Raw genomic sequence first — 19,563 nt, 5'->3', positions numbered from 1 at the left:
ACTTGTTTATAATCTCGACTACACCACTGGGTACAAACACACTTTCAAACAGGCCATGACACACATCCAGCAAGTAAGCAAAATCCCTGAAAAAAGTGCTTAGTTGAGATGGGGTTTGTAAACAAAAGGATATCAAAGCAGGATATTTAGTTTTGGTAGCAGGGGCCAGTCAATGAATACTCATTCATCTTTGCCGGTTAGACACATGCTTTTGCAAGGCTGTGCCAGCACTTTGTCACTGTCAGAAGATTATTAATCACCAGCAATCTCGATGTCTGCTCAAAATCTCTTTTTCTTTGATCAGCGGGGCCTTTCCAGCTGTTAATGTAGACATAATCTCCTGTTCAGCAACCTATGTTGTGTATGGGGCCACTGGGCATGCTTAGTGAACCATGATCATCACACCAGGGTATTCTGTTTCACCACAATCTCACAGTCATAAAGCTCAGCTGTCTCTAACAAGACAACAGCACTAACATTACAATGTTTCTCTCAGATTGCTGAGGTCAGTGGAATGTAGCAAAAAAATCAGGGAAGACTTTATATTTGTCATAAATTGGGTTTAGCTTTCAATGGAATTGTTGACGGGATGTCTCCTCCTGAAGCATTCCGGAATGATGCAAGCATGTGACCTGAGAACATTCATATGCTTGGTTGGAGGACTGAACTGTTTTGACATGTTATGGTTCCAGAACAGCCATATGAACCCATAAGCAGCAAAAACAAGCATGCTAGATGGGTCCAACCATTTCAAGCCATATTCTTGAACAGGGGTCCATAACGAACTTTGTTCAGCAACATTGAGCTGTTGAAACCCTAGATATAAACCATTTTCGATTTTACACATAGGAGACTTCTCTGTGCATGACTGAAATTTATATAACTCCCGCTGTGCACTAGTATGTTCTCCTTGAGTTTACCTTGAGTGACTACAATTGTTTGAATTTTCCCAGTATGTCAGACACACTCAGCCAGCTAAACCTCATTTAGACAGACATAGACAGCTTAGGAGAGACAGTTAGGCTGATGTATGGGCTATACATCTATCGACTATTGGAAGTCCCAAGATCCTTATTATAACCCTCCTTCTCTATGAAGTGAATTATAGAGCATGTGCCTGTATGTGGATGGATGAAGTTTGTATAAAGAGAGCTTAATTGGTCTGGATAAAACACTGGAGCAGAGGTTTGTGGAGCATGGTTAGTTGGTTCCTGTCAAAACACCATTTATCAAGTTGAAAAGTGTAAGACACCAGAGGAAATCATTTTTAAATGAGACTAAACTTTAACTTTGGTCTCTTAGGTCCACTGGTGTGAACTCAGTAAGATGAGAAGGTTATGCAAGAGTAAAATCTGAATTTGCTCTATTAAATTATATCTGTTATTCTGGATGCCCATGGCAAAGCATTAAGTACAAAATGTTGGAATGCTTTAACAAAATATATTGTTACATTCCCTGTAATTGAAAGCAAATATGAATAATAGTAGAAGCAAGTGAAACCAAACAAACCTCATCAATGTGATCAGATTCTTGGCCTGTTAGTAGAGGTAAACAAGCAACAACACCACAAGCCATCAAAACGATGTTTCTTTGAAGGAGACCAAAAAATGCAAAGGGAAGTCAATTACGATAAATGAAGGATTCTAAAACAAGAAGATCCAGGAGATGTGGTCAAAATGAACTAAATAATTAAATTAGCCATGTTTACTTATATTAAAGGTCCAGTGTATTAAATGTAGTGGCATATATCGGAGTGGTTGTGAATTGCAACCAACTGCTCACTCCACCCCTCCCCTTCGAAACACTACGGTGGATGACACAGCACTAAGATGTCATCACATTTTGCTTCTTTGCCAAAGAAGACGACATATTTACGGAACGCGCTCTGTAGAGCAGTTTATCGGTTTAGGGCTACTGAAACAACATGGCGAATTCCATGTAAGGGGACCCAACGTTTATGTAGATAGAAATAGCTCATTCTAATGTAATAAAAACATAACGCTTCATTATGTAAGTTCTTTATACACCTCTGAACACATACTGTAGTTATGTACAATATTATATTGCATTTCTGTCAACAGATCCTCCAAAAAATTCAACCTTAGACCTTTAAAGCTGTAATCCGTAACTTTCCCTCTCTATCGCCATCTCTATTTGAAACATAAATTTGCAGGTTACTTTACATATATTTTCCATAGAAAATTGACATTTTCAGTGAATTCTGACCCAAAAGCTCGAATAATAAATCATATTAATAAGGTTACTTTTATAAATCTGTGCTTTCCTGTAGCTCAGTGGTTAGAGCATGGCGTTAGCAATGCCAAGGTTATGGGTTCAATCCCAGGGATTGCACATACTCAGAAACAATTGTATAGTATAATGCAATGTAATTCGCTTTGGATAAAAGCGTCTGCCAAATGCATAAATGTAAATCGGGGTAAGGTAAGATGATATTTTTGAACACTGAATATTTATGTACTTGCTCAACAACCGATTTTTGTTGATTTTGAAGTCAAGTTATGTATCTCAGTATGATACAGTGTGCAGAGTGAAAGGGCAAAATTATAGAGGAATTAGAACAAGCCATAACTTTATTGTGTTAATCAGACATTTCTATCAATATGATGTTATTAAGCTTATACAAAATGCTTAATGTTATTTTATTCTGAGCAGAGGCAGCTGGATTCAGTTTTATATGATAAGTTATGAACCTCACGTTGACAGTTAAGAACATTTACTCAGCGTTCACATTAACACTCCTCCTCTCCAAGACCCCACATTTCAAGAACCATAGAAAAGTCATGACAAAGATGAGATTCAGACCCCCATATGCAAAGCACAGTGGATTAACAGTCTATCAGCTGAGCCTCTTGACCACCTTGTCACATGTCTAGTCTCTGAGAGTTCAACAAACACCAGCTCTTCTCTGAACCTAGACCCAATCCTGTCTTTATACCTGCAGGTCCTGCCCCCCATCCCTCTGCCAAAACAAAGCTGGGTCACAGCAATTTTCTGATCATGAGTTTTCTGTCAGTTCAACTTTAATCGCTCTTTACTATTACAATGATCATGTCTCTATTCTGGGCCTCCCCCTCTTTTGGCTTAGATTGATGAATCAACCTTTTATTTGACACGGAGGAGAGTGTCAGTGTACCTCAATCCACCCCAGCTGGACCTGATTTAAAACACCTGGTTGAGAAGGAGTGATCGCTGATCTTGAAAGTAAGGATAATCAACTTTTTTTAATTTAGGTTATAAGTAAGGTACATAGATATTGTGCATTGGCATGGATATATCGATTTAGGAAACAAGCTATTCAAATTCATTTGTTTAATGTATTACACTCAAACTTATTTTAAGGCTTTGAGGTCCATAAAATTGAGCCTGTATGTTATTGATGGTTCATGAAACCATAACAGGGAAACCATCCATCAATTACAATCCTGTAAATGTCTTGCTGGAAAGGCTAAGTTAAAAATGCTTAAATTTTAATTTAGAACATCCATAACTACATGGATGATGGTACATAACAGGAGTACATATTTTTGTATTACATAACACTGCTGTCTATGAAACATGCTTTTCTTTAGCCTATATAAATAGCTTTTCCTAAATGACAATTATTATTGCACTTGAGAATGACCAAAACTACAGTTTCACAGAGAGTTTCTTTTATGATGTAATTCCATTTTTTGTTGTTTGTTAATTTGATGCATTTTTAGCTAATAAGATCAAATCAGGTAAATGTCAAACAAATTGCACTTTTAAGACTCCATAGTGAATTAATCAAACTATAATGATAAAAGGCGTACATACAACGTTTCTGTGCCAAATATAATTTTACATCGTTACAACCAATGCCAAATGCAACACAAGTTAATATTAGTAATGCATACTAACACCACTCTGGTTCTCATCTGGAGATGAGAGTGGATGCTGAAATATCTCTAAATTCACAGCGTCATCTGGGTATGAAAACAATGGTTCGTAACCGCTTAGATGTTGTCCAGACTGCTGTTTCTGTAGCGCACAGGTCACTAATGTAAGGCAGTAATAGCAGCACAGAGTGAGGAAGCTATTTTCAGTAAGAACAGGCCGGTCGATGCTGTTGATAGGCACTTTCGGGGCTTCTCCTCTGTGTCTGTGATATGTCCTACCCTTCCCCCTTAACATGAACATCACCTCAAATAACATGCAAATGCTGTACATACAGAAGTACCATGCAAAAGTACCACTTACAGTGCTGGGTTAAATGTAACAGTTCTTTCTTTGATTTCTAAATGGTGGAACTGTTGCTTTAACTGTGAGGTATTTTAAGTGAGACTCCTGGAAAGCTTGTACAGGGCTGCCAGTTACTAGCCTTTTTATCTTTGCTTAAGCACAACAAAACTAACAGGGAAGATTTTTGAAAAGAGACATTTTATATAAGTGCAATATGAGGAACTGTGAAATTGCCTTGTTTGGCCATTTTCATTCACAAAATAAACAGTAGCTAGGTTTGTTTTACATTTATTTTCAGTAAGCAAGTATTTGTGACGTGTACCAGTTAAGTTTTAAGCAAGCACCAAATAATTGGCCAAATGCTGGTATGTAGTGATTTTCCCCAAGAGTAGATTTTACGGTTAATGGGCACAGATGCAAACATACAGTACACTCTTTAAACGATCTAAACTCAGATTCAAAAATTGCGCTTCAGAACCCTGTGCCAAAACTTCCAAACCATTTAGCATGTTTTTAACCAGCCTTTGAACTCATTTCATATGAACAGCACAAACAGCACAATTCCAGAATCTGCAGACTTAATTTGAAACTTCGCCTGTTGCCATGAATCCCACATCCATGCATGGTCTTTCAAAACAAAAATAGCTTCTGTAAGTTCCAGGTATTTCTAAGGATAAATTGGGGCGTCCACATATGTTATGCTCCCTCGATGACGCATGTATGCAGCTGGTAGTAAAAAGCATGGTTTTAATTTTGCACGCTTCAGGTCAGAATTGTGATTTTTTTTCGCAAGTGTATGATTATTTGTGTATGATATTGTTTCCAAACTAGCAACCTGTTTATCCCCAACTTCATTTTTCCTCAATAATATCTTACATTTGTTGGCATTGCAGTTCATTGCGCTGGTGTTTCTGGTGGTGCAGACAGGATGAGCACCCCCACTGCTCTAAATTTGACTCGCTCAATGCGGCGTCCAGTTACCACTAATCACTGTGTTGAAACATCGTGCAGTGTATAAATGTTTCAAAATGAGGGAGTTTGTGTGTGTAGATCTCAGGGTGTGGGATATGGAGCTGAATGTTGTGGTTAATAGCACAAAATCTCACTACAAACTAAAGGTTTGGCTTTAGGTGAAAACTGGAGCGCAATGGGGGAGACAAATATTTTTGTTGTAATCTATGTGACTGTGTGACTATAACTATGTTAAGTATATGTTCAAAATTCTGTTTCAGAGGCTAAACACTGTGTTTAGAGTCACATATTTGAAATGTATTAAGTGATGACATGGTCAGTGCCACTTTAGCTACTGTAGACAAAAAAACATGAGATGGGGTTTTACTCAACTGTATTGCACTTGTGTTCCAGCTAAGTACCCCTGAAGGTTGTACAACTGTTAGATTAAGAACAGATTTTGTTTTTTTCCCACCATCATGTTGCATTTTGTCATGTGTATTCCAGACAGTAAAGCTGCTTGTATCGTTTAACTCTCATTCTTTGTTGATGCATCCAAGATCTAAAATTAACTTTTATTAGCACCTGCTAATGGCGTGTGAATTACGAACATGTATAGACCACTTTGCAAGATGCAAACACTGGTCCTGAAGCCAATTTTTTACATTTATTTATTTATTAACTACATTTTATAATACATCTTGAGTGGTGGTCCTGAGCACATGTATCATGTTGTTATTGATATTTTAGTTTTGTTATATTTTTTGTGTTTGTATGTGTATTGAAATTATGTGTCAAGAGTGGATGTCATTTTACTGCAAAACTAATTTTCCTGTGGGTATGAATGAAATCTTAAAGATATTAGTTTAACTTTTTGATTCATTTATAAATGTTCTGTTGGTTGTATTTTGTATTATGTGTGTGTAGTCTTAAAAAACGGAAACAAGAAGTTCTTCTGGACCAGTGATGTTCCAATGTCTCCTGAAGTAGTCAATAGGCCAATTTCTTAAAACTGTCCCCAAAACATAAAATACACTAATTTTATTCATCATATTTTTATTTTAATAGTTTAATGTGAGACAAATAACATCTTTTATCATCACTTAGAGTTCTGGAGGAAATAAAACATTTCTTAAAGGCATGTCATTTTCCACTGAAGACACACAAGATGCAACAGATGTTTTCTTCAAAGGTTTGTATGTCCTTGCTTTGAATGACTTACATAACTTACGAGGTCTGACTTTTAATTCATGACCTTGTTTAATCCATTGTTTATCTTGCATTTGCCGCTTGCCGGGTGTTAATTTGCACCCTGGGTTCAATCCCTTTTTCTATTCACATCTTTAACAGTTATGCACTTTAAGTATTTGTGTGATAATTTGATTGGATAGTGTGACAAGGAGAGCGGGACGAGGGCCGTGAGGGAACGACGCGAGACCGGTGCAACGCACAGCTCGCGCCGTTCCCTCACGGCCCTCGTCCCGCTCTCCTTGTCACAGATAGATACTACAAACTAATTTCTGGTGAACATGATTTTAAGACGGACAATAAAAGAGCGCAAACAATCTGTTCCAACAGGCATGTCACAGATGCCATTCATCTCTGAATCAGAACTGGCTGGTTTACTGTAAACCATGTTGCCTCAGACGGTTTAAGACCGAAGAGCCCTTATCTGCCCATCTGCAGACGTATCTGTGGCTTTCAGACTGGTTTAAAGGCATTCCTGGCTGTCTTATCAGGGTTTGTGGAGTACAGCCTGTCTCTAATAAGGATCTCCCTAATCATTCTTAATTAATAACACAAATACAGCCCCGGGAAGTGCCAGAATTTGTGGAAACTAAATTCTCCTTTATCAGTGCACATGAGGCTAAGGAGAGGCAGTCCATACAGCCTTTATTGTTACAGTTTTTGTGATTCTTTTTCCTCAAACTATTTTCTGTTTAGTTATATATATATTTAAATATATATATAAATAAATATTTATGTGATGTGTACCCCTAATGCAATTGTATTGAATTTTCAGTTATATTGATAAACAAAAAAGGATCACATTTGCATTCATAAAATTTGTCACTTTGTTTTTGCATTGCACATTCTGAGGGAGGGAGCCTGTGAACAGATGTTTTCACAGAGACAATATAAGATATTTGGACAGATTGATATGTCTAGACTCAATGACAGTCAGGTTCCTGCTGTCTGTGGTTGTGAGGGGTCAATGGCACATTCGAAGAACATTCTGGAATCTGATGAGGGAAAGTAGGAGGAAGGGTCATGTATGGATGGAGAAAATGAAGCAGGAGAACGGTTTTAAATTATAATTTTGTTTGAGAATGAGAATTCTAATGAGAATCCTACTTGAGACAAGCTTTCATTAGAAATAGGACATTTCACATCCATTTCCCATTTGGTCAAGGTCTTTGATGCAATGGCTCCCTATGGAGGTTAATTAAAAAAAGCAGACAAATAATCTGGAAAGCACTGGAGGCATTCACTAACATTTAGAACGAGCAAACAAAGAGGAGGACATTTTATGGAGAGCTAGCTGTGCTCTGGTTAGACAAATGAAGCAAAGCTGGGTGAGGGATCTGGCAACCCAAGGATACCCACTTAGTGCAGCCAAACACTAAGGGTCGGAGGGCAAATCAGCTGAAGACAGTTGTGAACCTGACAGGATTAGAAATATTACACAACAGAAACAGAAACAGAAAGGTTGAAAAAAAAATAAGGAGCCAGTACTGTTGGTGGGCCTCGAGAAATACTTTGGTACTCTATTATTAGGCAAAGTGGAATGCTGTTAGAGCCAACATTTCATTCTTCAAATGAAGTGGAGCAACGTAAAGAGAGATTAGCAAAGCATGGACGATCTTTCTGAAATTTGACGTCTCGGAGAGCTTGGATTTGGTATAAAGGAGTCATATGACACAGCTTAAACGAATATCATCGTTTGTTTTTTTGATGTAATGCAATGTGTATACACGATTTAAGGTTCAAAAACGCTGCATTTTCCATGTTTGTATCTCCTCTTTGCCCCGCCTCTCTGAAACGCACTGATTTTTTACAAAGCTCATCGCTCTGAAAAGCGAGGTGTGCTATGATGCCAATGGGTGTGCCAGTTAACCAGTGCGTAGTGATTGGTCGAATACTGCAAGCGTGTGACGGAAATGTAACGCCTCTTACCATATTTGGAACATCAGGTTCCAACGCAATTGTACTGACAGGTACGCCCACCTTACTTGCGTATACATTTGGGCGCTCTTAATCAACTCATACCACGAACTGACGTAGATTTGTGGGGGTGTGGTTACACGAGGCGTTTCAGGCAGGTCTGGGTGAGCATTCGCTTTTAGATAGAATGCATCTTTTGTTCCGACAATTTAATTTTTGTAAGTTTTTGTGTCTAATACATGCATGGGCAACTTATAACACACCAAAGACACAGAAAAACACGTGTTCGCGCCATATGACCCCTTTAACTGAGGTCTGTTTTTTTCTGTTTCTCTGTGCACTTTGGCTGCGCAGTAGAATTGTGGATGTGCCTTTGACCTCTGCAGATTTGAAAATGTGTCTAGTAAAAGCTTCCAGACCTCTTTGCCATTTAAACTAAATTATAGGAGCTGAAGTCATGAAATATTACAGTTTCACTGTGATGCCAATTAATTACATATGAACAAAATGACTTATGTGCTTCCATAACAACTTAATACATTCGCAGATCTGGGTTAGCGAAGCCATTTTTCAAACCACAGATGTCATTGAGGACAAGAAAAATGTCAGAAAACAGGGGCATAATTTTATTTGCAAGAGTAAAGGGAACAGATGATGCAAGGGGCAATAAATCATTTTTCATTGATTCCTTGTATCGCTTGTGAGTGAGAGGAAAGTTCATCTGCAAGATTTGAGTCTGATATGTTTTTCTTTTGTCTGGATCTTGAAATTCTCAAGCACTTAAGACATCAAACCTGTCTTTCCCTATCCCTGTCCGTGGAAAGTGTATGGGTCTTAACAACAATGCACATGGCCTTACAACTAAATTGGAAGCGAGTGCATACAGTATGTGTGTGTGTTTATTCATTCTATGTATACTGTTCATATTCATGCCTTTAAAAAAAGTGTGGTATTTTGCAAACTTTCGTCTGGGTAGAGTCCCATACAATTTACGACTTATACATCCATCATTTGGACATTTAGCAGAGACAGTCCTGTATCTGCTAAATGTGCACCTGTGTTCTTTGTTTTAGACAATAAAATGAATTGAGTATAGATCCAAGTCTGCACATTCATCAACTGGTACCTGATGGTAGCCTGAGTGTTCAGTATAAGTCAACACATTTGCTCAGTTATCTCCTTCATTATCTGTTACATTTCTCTTCGATCCTAAGTATTCACATTCTTTCTCGCACGCTCACACTTGAATATACAAACTTAATGATTACACAGCTGCCCTTACCGCTGCAAGCTGGAATGCTCCCCTGGTGTAGGTGCCTCCTCCTCTGTAGGTGATGGAGGGGATCTCTTTGCTAAAAAGAGAGCACTTGTGCTGGTGGGCTTTGGGTGCAGACACATAGTCCACTCTTGTAACCACATGGTTCTTGGAACTGAATGTCACGAGGGCCACACGTGTTGCTTCTGGAGCCACCGGAAAATCTGACAGCATCTTCCGTACGAATCGCAGCTCGCTCCCAAAGTTAGAAGCTCCCACACTGGAAGACTCGTCCACAAGAAAGACCAGATCCAGATGACCACCGCACTCCCGAAGACGACGCACGTTCTGTCTGAAGACCTGGCCCAGGCGTGCCACTTTACTTTCCGCGCTCTTCGAGAGGTTTCCCCGGGTTTGGACTGCTTGACGCAGTCCCTGTGCCTGGACTGACCAACTGATACAATCAGACCTGTACAGAATCCCGAACATTAAAGTGAACTTAAAAATCAGTGTCAGTCTTAGTGGCACCATGGTTACACCTCCAACAACAATGTCCAATATTTCTTGCAAAAAGTTTGATGCGGTCTTCCTCTAGCTTATTCTCTCTTCTACTCCCTGATACTTTCCAGGCAGGGTGAGGCTCCTATCTCTCTGCTGATCTGTGGAGCTCCTGCATCTCAACCATCCGAATGCTTCTTTCTCGCTCTCAAAATCCTTAAAAAACAGCGAGACAGTGAAAAAAGTTCACAGGATTGAGAGACAGAGAGAGCGAGAGGGTGTGTGTGTGCTGGTGCGAGACTAAGAGAGGGAATGAGAAGGAAGAGCGAGTGAGAGCAGCAGTGGAGGAAAAAGGGGGCAGTTAGAGGCGTGAGTGTCTCTCTCTTTTCTCTTTTCTTCCCATCCCGTTCTCTTCCTTATTCCCAATGTGTTCCCGATCCCCTCTCTTACTTTCCTCTGCTTGTCCTGGAGTACTTGAGAAAGATTGTGTGTCATTTGAACACTCTAGACTGCATGTCGGCCAATGCCTTTGTGAGAAAGTGAGCGTCTGTGAGAGAGAGAGACGTTTGTCTCTCAGCCTGTCAACATGCCCAAAGAAAACATCAGCACGGGCCTGTTGATCAATTCCATATGTCTGGCACTCGTCAGCTCTCGGGTGAACCCTCTCACCACACCATCAGGCAGATACCAAGAGAGCCATCTGCTATTGGGGGGCGGGGGTACAGATACAGACAGACTGTAGACAAAACAAGCATGAAATAGGCACAAAAAAGTGCACTGGACGAGCAAGGAATTTGTTAACAGGTTTAAATCTGAGCCGTTGTAAGGGGTGAGATATCACAAAAGTGTTTTGTAAGATCAGCATGCAGTCTTTATTACTTCCTTTTGTTTTCTCTTGGGGGTCTTTTGGGGAAAGAAATCTGAAGGAGGATCTGATCCCCCTATGTTTTTTCACTCTCTCTCTCTTTTATTCGTTCCCTCTTTTCTTTAGTGATTTTATCTGTAAACAAAACCAAGTCTCAGTGTTTTAAGGAGTTTTGGTGGGTATTTTAAGCCAGGCTAAAACTGGAATGAAAACAAATGGACACCAGGTCTGAATCAACAACCCTAGCAGTCACAGTTATGACAGCACTAATAGGATTGTGAGAATAAAGGCAGCTACTGAGTGAACTTGCTTAGTCTATATACCTAACTTTGAGGTTGACAAAGAAAATGTTGCATCTGAGTAAAGCTGATGCATATCTCTCCATTTACATGATAAGACGACACAATATGCAATTTTATTATATTAAATAAAAATATATTATAGAATGTCGATTCTCCAAGTTGAAATGTTGTAACCCTGATTTTATGTAAATATTACACAAGCATTATGTAATCTGTGTTATTATTTGGGGGTTATAGAAATAGTCATTTTATGCACAGACACTGATCATGCACATGCACAGTAAATTCACTCTAATATGTTAATGTCATGCTTGTCTGGTGGTGTCTGGTTTATAGAATAGGAAAAAAGGGCATGCATATGCCTATTTACATTTAAAGATTTTTAAGTAATTAAACATTTAGGAACAAATCTACTTAGTTGTTTGGCTTGACTAAGTCTTACTTATGTAAAACTTGTAGAACAGTGCCCTCAACAGGAGGGTTTTTCTCTTGTTTCTTCTAGGGGTTCTCCTAGTATGAGTATGACTGCATCCGAAATCGCATACTCACTTAGAAGGTACATAATTTTAGTCAGTACCTTCTTAGTGATATTGATGTGATAATGTGATGTAATAACAAGCTGTGACAGGTGCATTAACACCTAATTGCACCAGTAACAACCTCTACAACCTCTCAGCATTTGCAATAAATTTGTAATGCCTTCACAACAGAGACGTTTAGCAGCTTAGGAGAGTACTGCTGTTTATATGGTCAAGAAATGTAATACTACCTGTAATACTACAAATGAAGATTACCACATGGGAAAATGACCAGAAAAGGCAGGAGACACTGCGTGCAGTTCTTTAAGAACTTTCATTATTTGCAGGAAACAGTCAATATAAACTAGCTGAGCCTCCTCACGGAGAGTCCAGCAGCCCAAACTGCCTAAAACACCAAGAGAGAACCCTTTTCTACCCAAAGGAACAAACCATTTAAATACATAGGGAAAAACAGAAATCACATGGGCACATAAATTTCAAACTACATTTTCCACATAAAAAAGATCATAGGTAACCAAAAAACAATAAACAAAACATTCACATAAATTATCATCAACTAACATAAAATATAACAATGACCCCACACAATGGATAAACTAGGCCTACACTACCCATTATCCCTCAGGATATAATAAAAAGGGGAATAGGAAGGCCGTGCACCCTCTTAAACCCTGCCCTGGAACCATGCTGCAGTCATGAGCCCAGAGACAAAAGGTAAGAAAATAAAAACATTACAAATTCTAATTAAAGTAAAGAAAGGAAACGATGGGTTTCTTTTAATTCAACATGCACCTTAGACCACAAGAAAAGTAACCAAAACCATTTCCACAAAATGAACAAAACAAACAAAAGAATACAAAATAATTTAAACCTAACAAACAAAACCACTGAGGGAATTCATGACATCGTCACATCCCAGAAATACATTTCTGGCACACCCCTACACTTATGCAAAATATTATTGATAAATGCTGACCAGTACTTAATTACATTACGGTTTTTAATAAAAAATAAATATTGTAGCAAAACATGCTAAATGTAATTTAATTGTATTGCCATATCACATCTAAGCATGAATACACACTAGTGTAGCAAATATGAATACATCAATTTTCAGTTAAGCAGTGAAATTATGCATGAAGAAATGCTATGTTTTATTTAAAAACAACAATAGGAAACCTGAATAAAAAATGAAAAATAAAGGGAAAAATGTAGTCATGTAGAACACTTGCACATGTGTTCACTAGTGACTTTTGCACAAGTCTTGATTAGTGACTTTTAAAAGTGTTCACTAGTGAATTTCACAAAAGTGTTCACTAGTGACTTTTCCCACAAATGTTCACTACCGAATTTTTCACAAATGTTCACTTGTGACCTTTTCCACACGTTCATTTGTGACTTTTACACAAGTGTTCACTAGTGACTTTAAAACAGTGTTCACTAGTAACCTTTTCCACAAATGTTCACTACCGACTTTTTCACAAATGTTCACTTGTGACCTTTTCCACACGTTCATTTGTGACTTTTACACAAGTGCTCACTAGTGACTTTAAAACAGTGTTCACTAGTAACCTTTTCCACAAATGTTCACTACCGACTTTTTCACAAATGTTCACTTGTGACCTTTTCCACACGTTCATTTGTGACTTTTACACAAGTGATCACTAGTGACTTTAAAACAGTGTTCACTAGTAACCTTTTCCACAAATGTTCACTACCGACTTTTTCACAAATGTTCACTTGTGACCTTTTCCACAAGTGTTTACTAGTGACTTTTACACAAATGTTAACTAGTGACATTTGCACGATTGTTTACTAGTGACTTTAAAAACCGTGTTCACTAGTGATTTCTAAAAGTGTTCACTAGTGACCTTTACCACAAATGTCCATTACCGACTTTTCACAAATGTTCACTAGTAACCTTTTCCACAAATGTCCATTACCGACTTTTTCACAAATGTTCACTAGTGACCTTTTAAACAAGTGTTTACTAGTGATTTCTAAAAGTGTTCACTAGCGACCTTTTCCACAAGTGTTCACTAGAAACTTTTGCACAAATGTTCACTAGAAACTTTTGCACAAATGTTCACTAGTGCCCTTTTCCACAAATGTTCTCTAGTGACTTTTCCACAAATGTTCACTAGTGCATTTTTCACAAATGTTCAGTGACTTTTGCACAAGTGTTGGCTAAGGAATACTACTCAATCACTCACTAATCACTTGCACAAGTGAATTTTGCAACCGTGTTCACTAGTAACTTTTTCCACAAGTGTTCACTAGTTACTTTTAAAAAAAGTGTTCACTAGTGAATTTTGCAAATGTGTTCACTAGTGACTTTTAGGGGTTGAACGAACTAGTCAACTAGTCGACATTAATGCTCTGACGCGACCTTTGAAGCTTGATGTTGACTAGTCGCGGGTCATGTAACTTTGACACTGTACCTTTAAGAAGAGGCGGTTTCAAGAGAGCTGTACGCAGGATTTTATTCCCACCCGCTTTAGCGGGATTCTGTCACACTCCCGGCAATAATATATCTTATATTGTCCTGCTTCCGCACGCATCATTAACAATGTGTCCTGTTTTCGTCCTCCACATTCACAATTTGATCTGATGCCTCAAACGCTCATTGTAAAGCCTAACGTTACATAGATTTCAGTGTGCTGTGCTTCTACACGCAGATCCTTTAATGTTATAAGCTATTTTTGTAATTCTTCCCCATTTAATAAAACATGAAAGAAAAATAATAAATAAAAATGTTTCTCATATTGGCTGCTGTGTCACTGAGGTGGTGCGTTTGTAAGTCCGCTATGATAAAGCATCTGCTGCATTAAATCTGTAACCCTGTTCCCTGAAAAAGCGGGAACGACATGCTGCGCCTCAATGCCTCACTGTAGGTGTGCCCGGACGTCCTTTCAGACACAGTTGGAACATGAGGATGTGTCCGCTTCACGCGTATTTATAACCTGCAGGTGTGTGTAATTAACCACGTCACCCACCGAGGTTATTTAAGCCAATTCTTGGCGTATTTGACACACGTGCTTCACAACCGGTCGAACAAAGAATGTTCCCATAGCGTTTTGAAACGTAGCATCGAGAGCAGCTTTTGATAGGGAACACGTGCTTCGGATCTGAAGTAACATTAGGTTTCTGTAGAGATCCACCTGCTGCTCTTTTACTGCATAGCGCCACTACCGACCTCGCTCTTTAAAATAGTATTTTAGTTAAGTTGTTGTTGCTCTTGTGCAATAGATGAACAACAGTTCATTTGTATTTGGATACTATCTTTTTTTAGGCTATTTTGCGGGAGTTCCGCCATTCTCCCGCAGGCCGCACACACACACACGAGTGTCTTACTGCCCACACCCATCAAATGAAGTCGTCGATATCGATGACTTCAAAAAATCTGAGGTCGTTCAACCCCTAGTGACTTTTACAAAAGTGTTCACTAGTGAATTTTGCAAAGTGTTCACTAGTGACTGCATCGCTTTTTACCTCTTTCTGGCGCTTGGGAGTTTGTGCTCTTTTGGGTTCTGCCATTACTATTTGAGAGTTCCAGCCAATCAATTCACTGTTTGTTTACACCGAAAAACACAAATCCCTCTAGCACAATACTAATAATACATTCACATTTCATGTTACCCATCACCTTACATATCCCAATACATATCCCTCTTCCACAAGCCTAAAAATACACTTCCCTTACATATAAAACATCACATTACACTAGTTCACTAGTTGTTCATCTGACTAGTCTTGCTGTTTGGGCTCAGGTTCGGTCCCATGGGTAAGAGATGCTTGTGCTTAGCAAGAGGTTTGTCCAGGTTTGGCTGCTCTGGCTGTATTTTATGTGGCACTGTGTCATGCAACCTGTTTACAATGGGGTTGCTTTCTGTAGTCGAACTTGTGTGACTGGCAGTTCTTTCAACAGAGCTGGAAATTGAGGAGTGGAGACATAATCTCCATTTTGTATCATTGCAATGCAACAGATGAATGTGAGAGTTGTAATGGAATGCCAACCAACTGTTGGTGTAACTGCCTAGATCAGGGCTATTCAATTAGTTTTTCATGGGGGCCAGTTCATAAAAATCATCCCAAATGCGGGGCCGGAGAGATACAGATTGCAATATGCGTGATTTTGCACCATAAGACACACAAGTACGCTTTTTCTACATTTAAACATGCTCCTGTTGTATTTTGAAACTGCATAACAAAGTGCAATGTACTGTATAATAGACGTTTTCAACAAACATACAGTATTTAACTGTCATTTTCAACAAACATGCAGTATTTAAATGTTGTATTTTGAAATTGCATAACAACATCAATGCAATGTACAATAGGTTTGTTTTACAAACAGATTAAAACTCATTGACAATTTAACTCATTTAACTGAGACTTAAGTGCACATAACAAAAAGTTTACAATAAGGAAAATAAAACTGTTTCTTGGTATTTTTTGTCAAAGTACATTTTTAGTTAGCCTGTTTAAACTACAACAGCAATAATAGGCAAACATTTAGGCTGCATAGTTAATGAGAGAAATGACATTTCTTAGATTTCGCAAGAGCAGTGAAATTGGGTGTATATGTTGTTAGCGCAGTACGCATACAGTGGTGCAGGTGCTGGGCTGTGAGGGATGTGCGATTACTCGTTTTAATGGCATTCATGTGTGAGAATGACGACTCGCACGTGTAAGTCGAGCCAAACATTGTGAGGACAAAAATGGCGAGACCCCTTGAATTAGGGAATTTTTCCTGGGTTACTTCATGTGTCCAAAACTTCTCAGAACCTGCCACCTAAAATGACTGTTGCAGGTCACCTGATGACTGAATGTCAATGAGTTCAAGTTGTAAAGACGCCTCATCCAGGGACACTACCAGCTCCTTTGCTTTTGAAGCAAAATGTCCCTCAACATTCACACAGAAAGGGTCCTTAACAAATTTCCTCACTTCAGTGGGGATAGTAAAATCATCAAACCTAGCGGCAATGTTAGTTTTCAATGCGTCTATAAAATCTGTCATCACCTCTGTAATTTGACCTGATGTGCGCAATGTTGGGAAGTGGAGCATTTTTCCAGGACATAGATCGGCAGAAAAAAGTGTGAGCTGTTTTTGAAACGCATCAAGTTTCTCCTTAAGTTGCATTACTGTTTGACCTCTGCCCTGTAGCTCGTTATTGAGTTGATTCAAGTGATGAAAGATGTTACTCAAAAAGCAAACGGCAGCGGAAAATTCCCCATTCTCCATAAGCGTCAGAAACGTTTGTGCCTTTTTCTGCTTTGAATTTCGAAGAAATGCCAGGATCTCTTCCTCTAGTTCACAAAATCGTCTCAATGCATTTCCTTTACTAAGCCATCTAATGTCATTGTGGATAAGCAAGTCATTATATTGAGCCGACATATCTGACAATAACTGGCTCTCCCTGTTCTTCGTGGACGTTGCTCGGTGGCTTTGGTCGGGGTCACTGAGTGCAGCCATGACACGTCAGAGGAGATCTGGCCCTCCCGGCTGAGCCTGGTTTCTCCCGAGGTTTTTTTTTCTCCATTATTCAGCATTGGAGTTTGGGTTCCTCGCCACAGCAGTGCAGTGTTGGCTTGCTCACCGGGAGACTGCATTTATTTATTTATTTATTCATTTATTTATTAGATATTATTTATTATAATGATCTTGCTTGGTCTATAAACACCATGCACTGTGCTGTGTTTTACCTTTCTGTGTTTTTCTTATTTGCTCCTGTAAAGCTGCTTTGGAACAATGCACATTGTGAAAAGCGCTATATAAATAAAATTGAATTGAATTGAATTGAACTGGCGGAAAAGGCGGTGCTGTAAGCTGGAAGTACAACGAATAAAGTTAATAATAGCCATGGTAGAGTCCACGGTTACCTTTAACTCACCACTTAATTTTGCACACAAGAGGCTTTGGTAAATGAGGCAATGTAGCGATCTCATCTGTGGAGCCACAGCCGCCAAACGAGCAGACAGGCCCTGTATCCTGCCTGCCATTGCCGGCGCACCATCAGTTACTAGCATGTTAATACGTTCCAAATCCAGCTTGTTCTCCTCAAAGAATGAAACAATTGCATTAAATATTACCTCACCAGTCGTGTGTCCCTCCAACGGAAGTAGTCCAAGTAGATCCTCTCGAAAGCATTCACCATCCAAAAATCTCACATAAACGCACAACTGTGCTACATCACTGTTGTCCGTCGATTAATCCACTGCAAGAGACATTACCGGCGCCTTCCTCAGTGCGTCCAAGAGAGTCCCAAAGACGTCCGATCCAAGGGCCTACACTCTCCTTATACATAGCTGAGGTGTCTGATAATGGAATTTTCTTGATTGAATCAAGCAAGCTTTTCGGGTTTTCTCGTCTGTAACCACCTCTTCAGTTGATGCAAGCATACAATCTTTAACAGTCTCTGCTTCGGTAAATGGCCTTTTCTTTTTTCCCAATATCCACGCCACGCGTAAGGATGCTGACGTTGCTCTCTCTTGTTCAGTACAAGCGCCATACAGGGTAAGACGTCTTTTCTCATAACATGCAGATAGCCCCAAATTCTTTTGGCGGCGAGCATCTGAGCCCAGTGGGAAAGTGGTGTCAAAGTTATCATGGCTAGTCTTAAAATGTCTTCAAGTTATATTCCTTACACGGACATGCACACATTGCAGAGTAAACATACGGGCCTAGCATGGGCAGATGTAAACAAATACTTCTCTGTCCATTTGCTGTTGAATTGCCTCTTTCTGCATCAACTTTTATTTTTTTCAAAGTAGAAAGAGACATTTTGTGTAGGCTGCAGTAGGGTTAATGTTAAATCACTGAATTTACAGATTTTTTGTAAAAAACAAAAACTTAAGGAAGAAATGAACAGAAGACTCAAAATTCTCATCTGTCATCATCCTGTCAGTCGACGCGTTTCACAGGAGAGAGGCTTCTCGCGCCAATCGCCTAACGCCACGTGACTCGTGTTCTGCGCTGCGAGTACAGCTAGTCGTGCTAAATGGAACAGACGCACGTCACTTCATAACTGTATGGTCCGTTGTCCGACTGCACTAAATGTATTCTAGAGATGTCTTTTTCATACTAAGCTTGAAGGGCCAGAACAAATTACCTCGCGGGCCGGGTTTGGCCCACGGGCCTCCAATTGAATAGCCCTGGCCTAGATGTTTACACTCAGAGAGCAGGGTGTTTAGATCTGAAAAACCTTTGTTGGATCTTTTTATTACTTAAATTATTACTATAATTCAGCTTTCTAATTTAACTATTTTTAGGTTAAGTTAGGCTTAAGGCTATAGGGCTACTGCAAAGCCTGTTGCAAATATCCAAACAGCGAGACAAAACGGGTGAATCATAAATGGCATCTTAACGATTATTTGCAACGCATTCTTTTACACGGCACAATTAACCAGCCCCTATATGCAGTAAAACTGTACAGTATGAGGTATGGTTGTAAATTAAAACCAATTAACATTTTCCAAGACACACTCAAGTATGAACATGCATCCTCCATTTTTTCAGACAACAAAGCACCGGAATACAATAAACTCGGAATCATGATTTCAGAAGAGGGAATTATCAAATTTCCGAGAGCACATGAAGGCAGCATAAATAAAGCAATCCTGAGTATAGCCTAGGCCTACATTTCATGCTTTAATTAAACAGACAATTGTAATTGCACATATTGAAAAAGCTTCTAATGAGGCTCTTGGTGAGCCAGTTTATCCGAACACAATTGTGTAGGCCGATACCTTTACTGTTGCAAACAG

The 19,563-nt window shown here is 39.2% G+C and overlaps 1 protein-coding gene across 3 annotated transcripts in view; it reads right to left on the bottom strand.

The window, feature by feature from the left end:
• The window catches only part of svep1 (sushi, von Willebrand factor type A, EGF and pentraxin domain containing 1), an 88,255-nt gene extending 77,713 nt beyond the window's left edge, over positions 1-10,542 (bottom strand). For 2 of the 3 annotated variants that reach the window (XM_057347597.1, XM_057347666.1), the window contains exon 1: positions 9,620-10,537. In XM_057347597.1, the coding sequence (XP_057203580.1) occupies positions 9,620-10,123 (504 nt within the window). In that variant the 5' untranslated portion in view covers positions 10,124-10,537. Of the gene's footprint in view, positions 1-9,619 lie in introns of all 3 variants that reach the window. The other variant, XM_057347831.1, reaches the window with a different exon arrangement.
• Positions 10,543-19,563: the final 9,021 nt, after the last annotated feature.

This window comes from Triplophysa rosa, linkage group LG1, assembly GCF_024868665.1.
Source record: "Triplophysa rosa linkage group LG1, Trosa_1v2, whole genome shotgun sequence".
NCBI classification, from domain to species: domain Eukaryota; kingdom Metazoa; phylum Chordata; class Actinopteri; order Cypriniformes; family Nemacheilidae; genus Triplophysa; species Triplophysa rosa.
The sequence above is the reverse complement of the archived record's forward strand: the minus strand, read 5'-3'. Positions and strand labels throughout refer to the sequence as shown.